This window comes from Erinaceus europaeus, chromosome 1 (genome assembly GCF_950295315.1).
Source record: "Erinaceus europaeus chromosome 1, mEriEur2.1, whole genome shotgun sequence".
NCBI lineage: Eukaryota > Metazoa > Chordata > Mammalia > Eulipotyphla > Erinaceidae > Erinaceus > Erinaceus europaeus.
Genome location: NC_080162.1, coordinates 105,142,878 through 105,161,325, shown reverse-complemented (window position 1 = coordinate 105,161,325; position 18,448 = coordinate 105,142,878). Strand labels below are relative to the sequence as shown.

At 41.0% G+C, this 18,448-nt stretch overlaps 1 protein-coding gene and 1 long non-coding RNA gene across 3 annotated transcripts in view; one reads left to right on the top strand and one right to left on the bottom strand.

Annotated features, from left to right (window-relative positions):
• The window catches only part of LOC103126403 (cytochrome P450 2C9-like), a 117,544-nt gene that overhangs the window by 73,216 nt on the left and 25,880 nt on the right, over positions 1-18,448 (bottom strand). Inside the window, exons 4-7 of one of the 2 annotated variants that reach the window (XM_060192338.1) lie at positions 17,251-17,411; positions 15,104-15,280; positions 10,018-10,159; positions 378-565 (exon numbers count right to left, since the gene is read on the bottom strand). In XM_060192338.1, the coding sequence (XP_060048321.1) occupies positions 378-565; positions 10,018-10,159; positions 15,104-15,280; positions 17,251-17,411 (668 nt within the window). The remainder of the gene's footprint in view (positions 1-377; positions 566-10,017; positions 10,160-15,103; positions 15,281-17,250; positions 17,412-18,448) is intronic. The other variant, XM_060192345.1, reaches the window with a different exon arrangement.
• Positions 13,322-18,448, top strand: part of LOC132538952 (uncharacterized) — a 310,731-nt gene continuing 305,604 nt past the window's right edge. Inside the window, exon 1 of the long non-coding RNA XR_009550277.1 lies at positions 13,322-13,378. This is a non-coding gene — a long non-coding RNA (uncharacterized LOC132538952). The remainder of the gene's footprint in view (positions 13,379-18,448) is intronic.

Below are 18,448 nucleotides of genomic sequence, written 5' to 3'. Positions count from 1 at the left end.
GGGTTCTGGGCCCTAGGCCTATCCCGGGCTAGTAAATAAGGCTCTTTGTCTTTACATCACCCTGGTCTCTTGGTGAATTTCTTGGATTACCAAACCTAACCTTACAACAATAAAACAACAAGACAACAAAAGAGAATAAATAAAATTTTTTTAAAAAAAGATTGGCAGAGTAATACTAAAGAAAGAGAGAAAAGCTGGGAGACCTAAAATTTCCATTGTCCAAGACTCTTTCATAGTTTATAGAATAAGCTGGAAACACAACATCCGCCTAACTACTACACAGACCATTTCTGTACTTTTTTGGATTTACAGACGATTGAATCCATACTGACTTCTGAATAGATCCTCTGAGATCTGCATAAGAGAAACAACCTTACCTTGGGAATGACATAGTTTCTGAATTTAATGTCCTGAGTCACTGCATGAGGTAAATTATTGGGGATAATGTCAGTGTATCTCTGGACCTCATGCACCAAGGCGTCCATGTAGGGCATGTGGCTCCTGTCCTGCATGCTGGGGCTCCGGTGTCTGCCAATCACACACTCAATCTCTTCCTGGGCTTTAGCTGACAAGATAAGAGTAAGACTGATGGAAAAGACAAAAATGCAACTTAAATTTACATATAGTTCTGGGATAAATGAAGTATATTTCAAAGATATCTCCACATCACTGTAAGTATCAGTTATGTGCCCACAATACGCTTTGACAGAGAAATTACTATCAGTTTAGATACATATAGCTCTCCCACAGATAAATTAGAATACGTCTGTATATATAAGTATCTATATATCAGTATGTATGATAATACAAAAATTAAGAAGCGAAGCCAGGTGGTGGTGCACCTGTTTGAGCGCATATGTTACAATGCACAGGGACCCAGGTTTGAGCCCCCATTTATACCTGTAGGGGGAAAGCGTCACAAGTGGTCAAGGTGTCTCTCTGTCTCTCTCCATCTCTACTTCTCCTTCCTCTCAGTTTCTGGCTATTGCTACACAATAAATAAAAAGAATTTAAATTGTTTTTAGTTAAGAAGTGACTTTCAGGAGTCCGGCAAGGACCGGCATAAGGATCCCGGTTCAAGCACTGGCTCCCCACCTGCAGGGGCCCCTGCTCACTTCACAGGCAGTGAAGCAGGTCTGCAGGTGCCTGTCTCTATCTACCCCTCGCTGTCTCCCGCCTCCTCCATTTCTCTCTTTCCTATCCAACAACAATGACATCAACAACAACAACAATAATAACTACAACAATATAACAACAAGGGCAACAAAAGGGAAAATAATGGAAAAAAATTTTTAAAGAAGTGACTTTTAAATGACAAAATTTTATCAAACATTAAAAAGGAATCAAATATCAATTTTATTTAAAATAATATGAAAAAATAGTAAAATAACATAGGTCAGAAGTAAATCTTAATGAATTCCTATGTAGGTGCTCTAGACATTATAAAAATAAAAAAAAAAAGACAACAGCTCTTTTTTTGCAGGTTTTATAAATGTGGCAAATTTACTGGGGTTTTTTAAATGGCACTAGCAAAATAAGCAAAGAAGGCAAAGACTAGCCTGCCATGTGCCATGAGCCGCGAATCCTTAAATGTTTAGTAGCGGGAGTGGGGCAGTAGCACAGCAGGTTAAGCGCACGTGACGCCAAGCACAAGGACCCGCCTAAGGATCCCGGTTCGAGCCCCAGGCTCCCCGCCTTCAGGGAAGTCACTTCACAAGCGGTGAAGCATGTCTGCAGGTGTCTTTCTTTCTCTCCCCTCTCTGTCTTCCCCTCCTCTCTCCATTTCTCTCTGTCCTATCCAACAACAACGACATCAACAACAACAATAATAACTACAGTAATAAAACAAGGGCAACAAAAGGGAATAAATATATTTTTTTAAATGTTTAGTAGCATTCTTCTGTGAAATTCCCAGAAGAAGTAGGGACAATCAGGCACAGGACAACAGTCAAAAAGGGGAAGAAAAGGAAAATGGCAGAAAGGAAGGTATTTCTTCCAGAATCTTCTTTAAGTCCCTTCAGTTACACTGTGTGTGGCATCTGCCCTATACTAAATATGCCTGCTTAGTATGCCCATGTGGCCCAGCCTTCCTCATGTTTACAGGCAAAACACAAACTATTTCACACACACACACACACACACACACATATTTATTATTGTTAATGGTATGTTACAAGATTGTAATATTATAATGTACAGTACCATATTACATCCACTACCAAAGTTCAGTATCCCCACCCCTTCAACCTCCCAAATATAAAACATTATAGTTCTCACAAGTCTTTTTTTTTTTTTTCTTTTTAACCAGAGCACTGCTTAGCTCTGGATTATGGTGGGGCAGGGGATTGAAGCTGAGACTTTGGAGCCTCAGGCATGAGAGTCTATTTGCATAACCATTATGCTATCTACCCTGCCCAGTTCTCACAAGTCTTAAAAGTATTCTTAATAGTGTAGTCATGTAATGTATGTGTCTGTGCAAAAAGTTGCAATGATCCCTTTTTTTTTTGCCACCAAGGCTATTGATGGGGCTGGGTGCCTGCACTATGAATCCACTGCTCCTGGAGGCCTTTTTTCCCCATTTTGTTGCCCTTGTTGTTATAGCCATTGCTGTTGTTGGATAGGACAGAGAGAAATGGTGAGAGGAGGAGAAGACAGAGAAGGTGAGAAAAAGACACTTGCAGACCTGCTTCACCACTTATGAAGTGACACCCCCCCCCCCCCGCAGGTGGGGACCCCGGGGGCACGAACCAGGATCCTTATGCTGGTCCTTGCGTTTTGTGCAATGTGCACTTAACCCACTGTGCTACCGCCTGGCTCCCCAATGATAGCGTCTTCATCCTATAGTATGTTATAAACTACCACTTTTTTTGAGGACTGTATATACTATACTATTATTATCATTATTATTATTGCCAAGTCACTTATTATTTGTGATTACTAATAGTTTAAAAGATTCTAAGATTACAGGATGTAGTTCCACACCAAAGTTCTGTGCCCCCTTCCTCACAAGGTCTTAGAGACAGTTTACTTCAGTTCATTTTTGCAAGTTCATGTGTTTCATTTCTCTAGATTCCACATTGTTGTTTTCGACGGGCTGGCTTCACGGGCGGGTAACAGATGACCCAGGACTCATGGCTGGGTTGTACGCAGATATCTCTATTCATGCAGGACGCAGCACAATCTATACCAAGCTAAGCTAAAACTAAAAACTACAATCTTGTCCTTATAAATATACTAGCCCAGTAGGGTGGGAACAGGATGCAACGCAGAGAGGGTGGAGAGAAAAGTGACTGGTGAAAATCAGGGTATGACAAGGAGAGGGGGCGGAGCAGGTGAGAATTCTACCACTAAACCACCAATGCCCTGGAGGGAAGGTGGTGCTTGTTAACAGAGGTTATGTAAATAGAATACAGTGGTTATGTAAATAGAATGCAGTGTTATGTAAATAGAATGCAGTGTTAAGCAGGGGGGATTTAAACCAAATGAAACAGAAGGGGTTTTTAGAAGCATACTAACACCACATCTGAGTGAAACCATCCTGCAGTTGTCATTCACTTCTTTACTTAATGTTCTAAGCATAATCACTAAACATTATAGTAGTTTCTTCTGAAATTTCTAATCTATTTCTAATAATGACTCTGCTATTATTTCTTTTTAAAAAATATGATGTAGGGAGTCAGGCGGTAGTGCAGTGGGTTAAGCGCACATGGCGCAAAATGCAAGGATCGGAGTAAGGATCACGTTTGGAGCCCCGGGCTCCCCACCTGCAGGGTAGTCGCTTCACAGGCGGTGAAGCAGGTCTGCAGGTGTCTATCTTTACCTCCCCCTCTCTGTCTTTCCCTCCTCTCTCCATTTATCTCTGTCCTATCCAACAACAAAGACATCAATCACTACAACAATAATAACTATAACAATTAAAACAAGGGCAACAAAAGGAGATAAATAAAGAAATAAAGAAAATTTAAATATATATATATATATATATATATATATATATATATATATATATATATATATATATGATGTGTGTGATCCAGGAGGTGGTGCAGTGATAAAGCTTTGGACTCTCAAGCATGAGGTCCTGAGTTCGATCCCTGGCAGCACATGTGCCAGAGTGATGTCTGGTTCTTTCTCTTTCTTCCTTTCTCATTAATAAATAAAATCTTTAAAATATATATGATGTGTATTTTTTAAATTATTTTTTTCTCCCTCCCTTCTCCTTCTCTCTTCATTTCTCTCTCTCTAAAAAAAGGAAAAGAAATATCCTCCAGAGGGAGTCAGGTGGTAGCACAGCAGGTTAAACACATGTGGTGCAAAGCGCAAGGACCGGCTTAAGGATCTCGGTTCCAGCCCCGGCTTCCCACCTGCAGGGGAGTCACTTCACAGGCGGTGAAGCAGGTCCGCAGGTGTCTATCTTTCTCTTCCCCTTTCTGTCTTCCCCTCCTCTCTCCATTTCTCTCTGTCCTATCTAACAACGAAGACATTAATAACTACAACAACAATAAAAAACAAGGGCAACAAAGGGGAAAATAAGTAAATTTTTAAATTTTTAAAATTTTTTTAAAAAGAAATATTTTCCAGAAGCAGTGAATTCATAATGAGGAACTAGGCTCCAGCAATACTACTGGTGGAAAAAAAGAAGGAGAAGGAGAAGGAGAAGAAGAAGAAGGAGGAGGAGGAGGAGAAGCAGCTAAAGACTTCTCTACATGTCTTTCTGCAACCTCTTCTCTTCATATCTCGATCAATATTTATGGTTAAATGGCTGAAAGAATAGCACTGATTTGAAACAGCTATACCCATACTTGTCAGTGCTTACTTATTACTTAAGGGAGTATCCTTACCTCAGACCCTTCTTATAACTAGAAAATATAGTCATATCTACCTATTCTTTCTCCTTTTCTGTATGTTCTTATATGCTACGAACTTATTGCGTACAACGTCTGTCTATACTAGCCCTGTTTTTGTCTTTCACTGGGAATCATATCTGGCTGCAGTACACTGTAGCAATCCCATAGAGGGTAATAAAAAAATACTTGTATGAGAATTTCAAAACCTTCTTTGTGAGGTATATACTATGTTAAAATATGATGTGTATTTTATAGGTGCAGCACACACACACACACACACACACACACATATATGTATTTTTATTTTTGCCTCCAGGGTTATAGCTAGAGCTTGGTGCTGGCACTACGAGTCCACTAATCCTGATGACCATTTTTTCCCGTTCTTATTGGATAGGACAGAGAGAAACTGAGAGAGGAGGGGGAGATAGAGAGGGAGAACGAGAGAGAGAGACACCTGCAGACCTGCTTCTCCACTTGCGAAGGGACCTGCCTGCAGGTAGGAAGCCGGGGGCTCAAACCGGGATCCTTGTGTGGGTCCTTGTGCTTCACACTATGTGTGCTTAACCCAGTGCACCACCGGCCAGCCCCCTCTGATATTCTTACCAGTTTTCCTACGTGACAATATCTGATTTCTTGTTATGGTAGATGAGAACATTCCACCCCCACTTCCCTAGCTCACCTACACACTACTATTACTCCATTTTCTTTTTTTTTTAAAACTGTCTTTTTAAAAATATTTTTTATTTTATTTATTTATTCCCTTTTGCTGCCTTTGTTGTTCTTTATTGTTATAGTTATTGTTGTTGTTATTGATGTCATCATTGTTGGATAGAATAGAGAGAAATGGAGAGAGGAGGGGAAGACAGAGAGGGGGAGAGAAAGATAAACACCCGCAGACCTGCTTCACCACCTGTGAAGCGACTCCCCTGCAGGTGGGGAGCCGGGGGCTCGAAGCCAGTGCTTGCGCTTTGTGCCCCCTGCGCTTAACCCACTGCGCTACCGCCCAACTCCCTATTTCTCCATTTTCTAAAATGCATTTAGATCACAGTTTCAGTCCAGTGTCATTTTGATTGCAAAAACAATATTCGGTCATAGGACAACTGCGATTGATTGACTGATTGATTAATTGACTGATTTTTTTTTAGGTAACTTCTTGGGCCTAACTATATCTGTTTAGTTCAATTCACATTTTTTCTATGTCTTAATTTAGGATGAATTCCAAAACTGAGATAAAGATACTTCAAACTCCTAATAATAAAATCTCAAATATTAGGAATCTAAGATAATTATTGGTCACTTATCACAGTCTCTCCTCACACCAGTTTATTCATTTAATCCATTTGGAGATGGAGATTTTCTTGGGCTGGTATCTAGGAATATAGAAATTACTGCAGACAGATACAGAAGATTTCTAAAATTCTCACTTGTACATTTATAAGAAGAGTTTCCATTTTCCATCCTGAATAGCCTAAATTTAGAACACTGACTTTTTAAATTTTTTTTCACCAGGGTTACATCTGGGGCTCAGTGCTGGCATTATGAATTTACTGCTCCCAGTGGCTATTTTTTTCTTTTTGTCTTTTTCCCTCTTTATTTTTTATTTGATAGGACAGAGAGAAATTGAAAGGGGAGGAAAAGGTAGAGAGGGAGAAAGAAAGAAAGAAAGAAAGAAAGAAAGAAAGAAAGAAAGAAAGGAAGGAAAGAAGAAAGTTGCCTACAGGTAGAGGCTGGGGACTCAAACCTGGGTCCTTGTTCATGGTAATGTGTACTCAGCCAGATGGACCACTGCCTTGTCCCCCAAACACTGACTTTTCAGGATAAAAGACATCTCCTACAATAACAATAATAACAGCAACAACAACAATGGGGAAAAAAATGTCTTCTAGGAGCAGTGGATTCATAACGCAGGTACCGAGCCCCAGCAATAACCCTTGAGGCAAAAAAAAAAAAAAAAGAAAGAAAGAAAGAAAAGAAAAAAGAGAAGGGCAGTCGGTCGGTAGCTCAGCAGGTTAAGCGCATGTGGTGCAAAGCACAAGGACCTGGTGTAAGGATCCCGGTTTGAGCACCCAGCTCCCCACCTGCAGGGGGGGTCACTTCACAGGTGGTGAAGCAGGTCTGCAGGTGTCTGTCTTTCTCTCCTCCTCTCTGTCTTCCCCTCCTCTCTCCATTTCTCTCTGTCCTATCCAACATCAAATGACATCAACAATGACAATTATGGCCACAACAAGGCTACAACAACAAGGGCAACAAAAGGGGGGGAAATGGCCTCCAGGAGCCAGTGGATTCATGGTGCAGACACTGAGCCCCAGCAATAACCCTGGAGGCAAAAAAAAAAGAAAAAGAAAAGAAGAGGAAAGAAAGAAAGAAAGAGAGAAAGAAAGAAAGACATCTTCTCCTTATCCTATAGCTACTACTCAATCAATATATTTCCATAGTCAAAGCAATATGCAATCAAAACAATTCATGTTGGCTATGTCTGCCACAATAAACTTCTCATGAAATCCAGACTGCTTTTACTGCTTTTGTTACTGTCAACAGTATTTTCACAGCAGCATATCATTCTCCCATGTATTGCAAATATGTCACACTATACCCTCTTAATTAATTCTAAACCCACAGTCTCAAAGATTGATAAACAATTTTTTTTTTTGCCTCCAGTGTTATTGCTGGGGGCTCGGTGCCTGAGCTACGAATTCACTATTCCTGGAGGCTATTTTTTCCCCTTTTTGTTGCCCTTGTTGTGGTTATTATTAATATTGTTATTAATGTCATTGTTGTTGGATAGGACAGAGAGAAATCGAGAGAGGACGGGAAGATAGTGTGGGGAGAGAAAGACAGACACCTGCAGACCTGCTTCACTGCTTGTGAAGTGACCCCTCCCTGCAGGTGGGGAGCCAGGGGCCTCGAACCCGGATTCTTACTGTGATCTTTGCGCTTTGCGCCATGTGCATTTAACCCACTGCGCTACCGCCCGACCCCCGATAAACAATTTTTGAAGTCATTTAGATTTACATAGTAACTAGGAACTACCAAGATATTTTCCCTAAACATTTGTTCAAAATATGTACAAAACAGTTACCAATGTTTACATGGGAGCACTAATTTGAAGGGTTATATACATGCCTATGTTGGTAGTTGCACTATTCACAGTAGCCAAAAAGTGGGACCAACCTAAATGCCCATTGACAAATGACTAGAAAAAGGGGTTATATGATGTGTTCTCCAAAGAATACTACTCTACAATAAAAAAAGATGATATTGTTTCCTTTGGGACAAAATGGATGCAACTGGAGGTGATTATGCTTAGAAAGTAAGTAAAGAGGGATGGGGAAACAGCATAATGGTTATGCAAAGAGACTCTCTTGCTTGAGGCTACAAAGTCCCAGGTTCAATCCCCTGCACCACCATAAACCAGAGCTAAGTAGTGCTCTGTTTTTTTGTTGTTGTAGTTTGTTTTTTAAAGTGGGGGTCGGGTGGTAGCGCAGCAGGTTAAGTGCACATGGGGCAAAGAGCAAGGACTGGCTCAAGGATCCTGGTTGGAGCCCCCAGCTCCCCACCTACATGGGGAGTCACTTCACAGGCAGTGAAGCAGGTCTGCAGGTGTCTGTCTTTCTCTCTCCCTCTCTGTCTGCCCCCTCCTCCATTTCTCTCTGTCCTATTCAACAACAATGACATCAATAACAACAATAATAATAACCACAATGATAAAACAACCAGGGCAACAAAAAGGGAAAAAAATAGCCTTCAGGGGCAGTGGATTTGTGGTGCAGGCACTGAGCCCAGCAATAACCCTGGAGACCAAGAAAGAAAGAAAGAAAGAAAGAAAAGTAAAGAGGTGCAAGATGGGAGTCGAGTGGTAGCACAGCGGGTTAAACGTACATGGGCCAAGCCCCCAGCTCCTCACCTGCAGGGGAGTCGCTTCACAAGTGGTGAAGCAGGTCTGCAGGTGTCTGTCTTTCTCTCCCCCTCTCTGTCTTCCCCTCCTCTCTCCATTTCTCTCTGTCCTATCTAACAATGACGACAGCAATGAAAACAACAATAATAACTACAACAACAATAAAAAACAACAAGGGCAACAAAAAGGGAAAATAATAAATAAATATTAAAAAAAGAGGTGCAAGACAACTGTAGAATGGTTTCACTCCTATGTGGCATCTAGAAAAATGAAACATGAACTTGCAAAGAAAAGTAAAAAAGCTGTCTCTGAGACTTTGTGAGAACTATAGTGATTACCATTGGGAGAGTGTGGGAGCAGTGTGGAGCTAGCTACACCTTGTAATCTCACAATCTTGTTAATCACATACTTTAAAAGTTTGCTTAATTAGGGAGTTGGGCAATAGCATAGCGGGTTAAGCGCACATGGCGCAAAGCGCAAGGACCTGCATAAGGATCCCGATTTGAGCCCCCGGCTCCCTACCTGCAAGGCAGTGAAGCAGGTCTGCAGGTGTCTATCTTTCTCTCCCCCTCTGTCTTCCCCTCCTCTCTCCATTTTCTCTGTCCTATCCAGCAACAACGACATCAATAAAAACCACAACAATAAAACAAGGGCAACAAAAGTGGATAAATATTTTTTTAATTGCTTAATTAAAAAAATACAAATTTAAAACATTCCCTCTGTTACAGAAGACTAGTTCTCCTCCAAGTCTCCCTTTCATGTCCTCAGTGGATCACATTTATATACCCAAATTGTTCTTTGTTTCATAAGCTAATACAACTCTAATGACTTTGTTGTTCTCATGGACTGACAGCATCACCTACTGAGTATCCAGCTCCCATATGATATACAGTGTAGATTCTGTTTATTTGAACTCCTTTTTCATGACCAGTAGTGCTTCTGGTGAATTCTTAAATCACATAAGTTATAAATACAGAAGATGAACCAATCAAATCTAAAAGGATCACTGAAACATTTTCTAAAACTATATGTAGATGTTAGTTCTGCCTTTCCATAAGTGGATCCGATCTTCTGGGAGGAAATGACCAATACAACTTTTAATGTATTTAGGACTTGGTGTAATAAAGCTTGCTCCACATAAAAAATCTGGGAAAATTAGGCTGATCAGCTATTTAAATAAAGATTATTCTCTAAGGAAAAAAGAAAGATGAAATGTAGTCATAGCATTTTGCAAGATACTTTTTACAATCCATTCTGCCCACTGTGCTGTCCTACCTGTGACCTCTGGGTACTTCAGCAGCAGGAGGAGGGCATATCTCAGGGTGGTGCTCATGGTCCCTGTCCCAGCTCCAAACAGATCAGCTACAGTGACTGCCAAGTTTTCTAAAGTGAAGTTTGACTGCTGATGGTGCTTTTCCTAGAAATTATTTGATAAATTAATTTGCCATAATTACAGCTAACCCAAAATAATTCATATAGTTAATAAATAACTTAAAGGGAGTCAGGCTGTAGCGCAGCGGGTTAAGCACACATGGTACAAAATGCAAGGACCGGCATAAGGATCCCAGTTCGAGCCCCCGGCTCCCCACCTGCAGGGGAGTCGCTTCACAGGCGGTGAAGCAGGTCTGCAGGTGTCTATCTTTCTCTCCCTCTCTCTGTCTTCCCCTCCTCTCTCCATTTCTCTCTGTCCTAACAATGACAACAGCAATGACAACAACAATAATAAATACAGCAATAAAACAAGGGCAACAAAAGAGAAAATAAATATAGAAATGTATATATATTTTAAATAAATAAATAACTTAAAAAGTTAAGCCAACATCCCATCACCTGGAGTCCTAATCAGGGAATCTTTGGATTCCCTAGTAGTTACTATGGGCCTAGTGCTCTCAGGGAGCCTCTCTTCACCATCACTGGTCATATTCATCAGCAATGTCCTGCAGACTAGCTACCAAGCTGAAGCAAAGATGACTAAAGTCATGGGCCCCTAGGAACATACCTAAAATAGACTTCCTACCTTCTTCCCACCCTAAGACCCCTACTATCATCTGCTCTAGTCTTGTTGTTTTTTTGTTTGTTTGTTTGTTTGTTTTGGTTCTTATTTATTAACCCTTTTGTGGGCCTCCCCAGGACTTTGCCCTCACTACAAACTAGCAATGGTAAGACTGCCCCACTCTCTGAAAGGATGCTGGGCCATCTTACTCTGTGACTCAAAGCAGCCTAGTAATGTGAGCAGCCTACAATGTTCCCAGTTGTGACCATGGACTGTGAGCTCAGGCTGACGGAGACTCACAAGTTTTACAGGCTCCTGTGCTAAATATGAATCTACATGGACCCCCAGGTCAGATCAGTATGGTAAACAGTTCATTGTATTTATATATCTTTTAAAGTTTGGCTGTCACTCTCTGCCCTAACTCAGCTTTCAAGCTCTTTTTTCTTTTCATTTGCCTCCAGGATTTTTTCCTTTTTTGTTGCCCTTGTTGTTTTATTGTTGTAGTTATTATTGATGCTGTTGTTGCTGGATATGACAGAAATGGAGAGAGGAGGGGAAGACAGATGGGGAGAGAAAGACCTGCAGACCTGCTTCACAGTTTGTGAAGCAACCCCCCCTGCAGATGGGGAACCAGAGGGCTCAAACTGGGATCCTTAAGCCCTTTGCTCCATGTATGCTTAACCCACTGTGCTACCACCCACCCCCCTCAAGTTCTATTCTCTACTTTTGACACCTTCCTCTCAGGCAATATTTCTAGTCCACCTTCATGTTTAGCTATCAAGCTCAAGCAAAAATTGCTAAAATATTGAGATCCTAAGAACATTCCTAAAATGGACATCTTAGCTTTTTCCACAATAGGGTCCCTATTCTCATTGGCTCTAATCCTATTGTTTGGCCCTTGTTTAGTAAACATCTTGTCCTGCTCTGTATCTTGCTGCCTCTCAGCCACCAAGTTCCATATGCTAGTACAATCCCATCCTGACCTCCCTAAGCAAATGATCTTGCCAATGTGTTCCGGACCCTCACCTTTCCAGAGCTCTACCCAACTAGAGAACGATAGAGATAGGCTGGGTGTATGGGTCAACCAGCCAATGTTTGCATCCAGCATAGTAACAATTACAGAAGCCAGAACTTTTTCCTTCTGCATCCTAGGAAAAATTTTGGTTCATGCTCCCAGAGGGAGAACTGTTAAGATGACCAGAGGGCTCTGAATCCAGTTCCACTGGGACCTAGAACTTTTGTGACCAGACATCTTTGTTTTTGCACCATCACTGAGAGGGAAGAGAATATTGGGAACACCTAAGGAAGTTGAGTGCTGCTTCTCTTCTCTGAGAGGGAAGAGGAAAGAGGAAAGAGGAAGGACACCCAGAAGTTGTAACAGGTATAGGTGTGGCTTAGAAAAGAATTGAAGGCAGGGCCTTAGAATAAATAAGAATAAGCATCAGCTTCTACATGGGGTCAGCCATCTTTGCTCAAATGGTCAACTGCTTCTCTGGTGTGTGCCTTTTCATTTTCCTGATTAAAAGTTTAAATTATTGAGAGAAAGATGTGACCATGGACTACAAGCTCAGACTGACAAGGACTCAGAATTTACAAAACAGGCTCCTGCACTAAATATGAATAGATATTAACCCTGAGTTAGATTGATGGAGTAAACAGTTAATTGTATTTATATCTTTTTTACAAGTTTGGGAGCTACTCTCTGTCCTGATTCAGCTTTCTAGGCCTATTCTCAACTCTGACCCCATCTTCCCAGACAATATTTTAATCTACCTACAGATTAGCTACCAAGCTCAAGCAAAAATTACTAAAGTTGTGGGTCCCTAAAACATACCTAAAATAGACTTCCAAGCTTCTACCTACCTAAAATAAAATAAAATTTAAAAAGAATGCACTGAGGGAAAGGACTGCTCCACTCTCTGAAGGGAGGCTGGATCAGCCTACTCTGACACTCGAGGAAGACTGGTCCTGAAATGAGTGCAGCCTAGTATGTTCCCAGCTGTGACCATGGACTGTGAGCTCAGACTGACAGAGACTCAGAGGTTACACAGGCTCCTGTGCTAAATAGGAATATACATGGGCCCTGGGTCAGATTTATGGAGTTAACAGTTAAAGGTATGTATATACTTTCTTTATATTTGGGAGCTACTCTCTGCCCTAATCCAGCTTTCTAATCCTATTCTCAACTCTGACACCATCTTCCCAGAAAATACTTTTAGTCCACCTGTATGTTAGCTATCAGGCTCCAGCAAAAATTACTAAAGTCATAGGCCCCTTGGGATATACCTAAAATTGACTTCCTAGCTTCTTCCCACATGAAGACCCCTAGTTTCATTTGCTCTACTCCTACCTCTGGGATCCTGTTTATTGAACAATTTGCTTTATATCTTATTACCTTTCAGCCACTGAGACGCTATCATGACACCTTCCTGACTTCTCTGGGCAGACAACCTCACCAATGTGTCCCAGAACCTCACCTCTCCAGAGCCCTATCCCACTAGGTAAAGACAGAAACAGACTGGGGTGGGAGTCGGGTGATAGCACAGCTGGTTAAGTGCATGTGGCGCAAAGCACAAGGACTGGCGTAAGGATCCCAGTTCGAGCTCCTGGCTCCCCACCTGCAGGAAAGTCGCTTCACAGGCGGTGAAGCAGGTCTGCGGGTGTCTATCTTTCTCTCCCCCCTCTGTCTTCCCCTCCTCTCTCCATATCTCTCTGTCCTATCCAACAACAACGACATTAACAATAATAACTACAACAACAATAAAAACAACAAGGGCAACAAAAAGGAAATAAATCAATTAATTTAAAAAAATCTTTAAAGAAAAAACAGACTGGGGGTATGGATCGACCTGCCAACATCCATGTCCAGCTAAGAAACAATTACAGGAGCCAGAAGTCCCGCATTCTGCACCCCATAAAGAATTTTGATCCATACCCTCAGCAGGGAAGAATTGTTAGGGGGAGATGACCAGAGGGATCTGAACTCCCATTCCATCAAGACCCCAAGACCCAGAGAGAGAAGAAAAAAAGAAAGACATTCAGAAGTACCAACAGGTGTAGGTGTGACTTAGAAAGGAAAAGAAGGCAAGACCATAGAAAAAACGGGCAAATATAAATAAATATAGATAGTTATAGAAATAATAGTCAAGCCTCGTTGTTGTTTTCTCTGGGCTAGCTTCACCGGCGGGAGACAGAGATGACCAGAAACTCATGGCTGAGCTGAGAACGCAGTTTAATCTTTATTCGCGAGCGGGCGGGCAAGCAGTCCAACAACCTAATCACAACACAAATGGGCTCCTCCATCTCTCTCCTCCCGCGGCATAGTCAGGAACCAAGGAAGTATCTAGTATAGGAGGTGGGGAGAAGCAAGAAGTGCGAAAAGGCAAAGACTAAACCAAAATCTCCCAGAGGCAGGGGGAGCGAGACCAAACCAATGTGGCAGAATGGCCATGTAAATAGACCACAATGTCAAGCAATATAATAGAAGGGATCCCAGAAGCAGAACTAGAAGCATACCAACACCTTGTGTTCCGGGAGGTGGCGCAGTGGTAAAGCTTTGGACTCTCAAACATGAGGTCCAGAGTTCGATCCCCAGCAGCACATGTGCCAGAGTGATGTCTGGTTCTTTCTCTTTCCTCCTATCTTTCTCATAAATAAATAAAATATTTTTTTTAAAAAAGAAATAATAGTCAAACCATATCTGTGACTTTGGGAGAACTACTGCAGTTTCCACTGAAAGAATGAGGACACAGAACTCTGGTGGTGGGAACGGTATGGAATTATACCCCTGTTGTCTCATAACTTTGTAAATTAATATTAAATCACCAATAAAAAGTGTTTTAATTATATCCATTTAGCTTGAGGTATTATTCTGTCTATATCCATGCTGATTACGAAATCCAAAAACAGTTGATGTATTCCATTCAAACTTTTTTTAAATATTTATTTATTTTCCCTTTTGCTGCCCTTGTTGTGGTTATTGATGTCATTGTTGTTGGATACAACAGAGATAAATGGAGAGAGGAGGGGAAGACAAAGAGGGGGAGAGAAAGACAGACACCTGCCGACCTGCTTCACCACCTGTAAAGCGACTCCCCTGCAGGTGGGGAGCAGGGGGCTCGAACCGGGATCCTTACACCAGCCCTTGTGGTTTGCGCCACCTGTGCTTAACCCACTGTGCCACTGCCTGACTCCCAACTTTATATCTTCTAAATGTTTAGTGTATATTTATTTACATACACAAGGCACTTAAAGGGTTTATCAGAATTATAGTTTCAATAATTGGAACATCCTGATGAATACAGAACTATACAATGAACCACAAACTGTACAAATGATCAAATAACTGAACCACTCTTAACATTTTACCTGCTTCATTTTGATCAGAAAGCAATCAATAAAGTCCCGGGGACTGTTAATGTCCAGGGAGGCTTGATGTTCCATTGCTTTCTCCAAAACAAAACTTCTTAATTGTGTAACATTTTTTGCTATTTTATTGTGACTTTCTGGGAAATAGTCAAGGAGAACAGGAAAAGCATTACAGAGCTAGAAGAGAAAACAACAGTTAGTTAAATACATAGACATATGTATATATATATATATATATATATGTATATATATATTAGAGATAATACTATATGAGAAAGAGAGAGGCAGGCTGGGAGTATGGATCGACCTGTCAACTCCACATTCAGCGGGGAAGCAATTACAGAAGCCAGACCTTCCACCTTCTGCATCCCATAATAATCCTTGGTCCGTACTCCCAAAGAGATAAAGAATAGGGAAGCTATCAGGGGAGGGGATAGGATACGGAGTTCTGGTGGTGGGAATTGTGTGGAATTGTACTCCTCTAATCCTATGGTTTTTGTCAGTTTTTCTTTTTTTTTTTTTTAATATTTATTTATCTTCTCTTTTGTTGCCCTTGTTTTTTTTATTTTGTTGTTGTTGTTATTGTTGTTGTTATTGATGTCATCATTGTTAGATAGGACAGAGAGAAATGGAGAGAGGAGGGGAAGACAGAGAGGGGGAGAGAAAGATAGACACCTGCAGACCTGCTTCACCGCCTGTGAAGCGACTCCCCTGCAGGTGGGGAGCCGGGGGGCTCGAACCGAGATCCTTATGTCGGTCCTTGCACTTTGCACCTATATGCACTTAACCCACTGTGCTATTGCCTGACTCCCCAGTGTTTCCTTTTTAAAAAAAAAAAAAAGATGTACCAGGTAATAAGTTCTCCAATGTCACATAGTTATGTTTCAGGCTGAATACAGAATCCCTAAACTAACCATGGTATAAAACTGTAACTCTTAATAGTTCATCTACAATAAAACCATTTTTTTAAAAATTTGCTTATCCGGGAGTCGGGCTGTAGCGCAGCGGGTTAAGCGCAGGTGGCGCAAAGCACAAGGACCGGCGTAAGAATCCCGGTTCGAACCCCGGCTCCCCACCTGCAGGGGAGTCGCCTCACAGGCGGTGAAGCAGGTCTGCAGGTGTCTATCTTTCTCTCCTCCTCTCTGTCTTCCCCTCCTCTCTCCATTTCTCTCTGTCCTATCCAACAACAACAACAATAATAACTACAACAATAAAACAACAAGGGCAACAAAAGGGAATAAATAAATAAAATAAATATTTTTTTAAAAAATTTGCTTATCAATTAAGCTGTCACCTGTAACATCAAACACATCTACCCTAGTCAGCTCTGTGAAAACAACAATGGTTCTTAGCCTTTTCCTCCCTTGGTAGGGATGTTCTTTTCCTTAATAAATTTAGATACTTAATATTTCTGCAAACAAGTGTGATAGAGATGTTCCTAAGAATTGACTGAATGGCAATACCTGTGGGTTAACTAAAGGTTTTCAACAGGGGTTTTAAAGTGTAACTAGAGCTAAAAGCAATTTTTTAGCAAGTTACCAGAGTAGTTTATTGAAATTGTGCTTTGCTGAGGTTTAAAAAAAAAAGTCACTAGGGTGGGGGAGACAGCATAATGGTTATGCAAACAGACTCTCATGCCTGAGCTCTTAAGTCCCAGCTTCAATCCCCCCCACACCACCACCACCATAAGCCAGAGCTGAGCAGTGCTCTGGTGTTTCTCTGTGTGTGTGTTTCTCTCTCTGCATCGCCCTCAAAAAATGAATACTAATAATAATAAAATAAAATAGGTCACTAAACAGAGTTAATAGGGTTGAATTCTTGTTCTGTACTCTAAGCATTCACTTTCCTGTGGTTTGTTTGTTTGTTTGCTTTTTACCAGACCCCTGCTCAGTTACAACTTACAGTGGTAGTGGAGTTGAGCCTTAAGAGCTCAGAGCCTGGAGCCTGATTAATTTGCATAGCAATCATGCTGTCTCCTCAGCCCTTTCTGTCTATAAAAGATAAACAAGGGCATTCTACAAGGTTGAGGTCTGGTCTGGATTATGGTGTTTACAGTTTCACTTCACAGTTTGGTACATCTAGAAATTTGCACTCCTTAGAATAAGGTAATAAATGAATACCACATAATGAAAGAATATTTGTCTCACCTGCATCCAGGGAGAGCTCATAATCTTAAGGTTTTCATCAAATCTTTCCATGATGCTTAAAAAAGTCTGGTCTGAATAATCAAAACGATTCTGGAAAATGACTGAGCAGATCACATTACAGGGAGCGCTGCTCAGGATAAAAGTGGGATCACAGGGTGAAGCTAAAGAATCAGAGACAAACATAAACATAATTTAAGCATGCATGTCTGTATTCACATGTATGAAAACATTTTATCTTTGAAGTAACCAGTAAAGATTATATTAGAAACTACAAAGCAGTACCTTACATACAAATCCATTTAACAGAAAACAATCAAGGGAGGTGGGCACAGTGGGTTAAGCACAAAGCACAAGGACCAATGTAAGGATCCTGGTTCCAGCCCCCAGCTCCCCAGCTGCAGGGGAGTCACTTCACAAGTGGTGAAGTAGGTCTGCAGGTGTCTATCTTTCTCTCCCACTCACTGTCTTCCCCTCCTCTCTCCATTTCTCTCTGTCCTATCCAACAATGATGACATCAATAACAACAAAAATAATAACTACAACAATAAAACAAGGGCAACAAAAGGAAATAAATAAATATTTTTAAAAAGACTAAAAACAAAGAAAACAATCAGCATTCATAAAAATAAACATCATTTTTTCCCTTTAACTGGTTAGTTCAACCTAGCTAGTTTTTTTTTCCTAGCTAGTTATTAATGGCTATTTTGTAGCATTAAATTCACAGCAACTGTTTTATGTGTATTATCTTTGCCCATGGCACCTGTTAGTCACAGGGACAAAGATTAAAAAAAAATTAAAGAGGTAATATATATCTATATATGTATATATAGATATATATAGATATATAATTTGGTAGCTCAAGATGTCAGTGACGAATATTTTCCGTATGCAAAACCTGTGTAAAATCAAGTACAAAATATAGTAGCCAATAGTTAAGCACCTAAAGTATGATTATGTATAACGAATATATTGAAGAATGATGTTTAGAAATAACAGAATGGGGATGCCCAGAGGTAGCGCAGTGGGTTAAGCGCACAAAGCACAAGGATCAGCGCAAGAATCAACAGTTCAAGCCTCCAGGTCCACACCTGCAGGGGAGGTCCCTTCACAAGCAGTGAAATAGATCTACAGGTGTCTTTCTCTCTCCTTTGTCTTCCCCTCCTCCCCTGATTTCTCTCTGTCCTACACAACAACAATA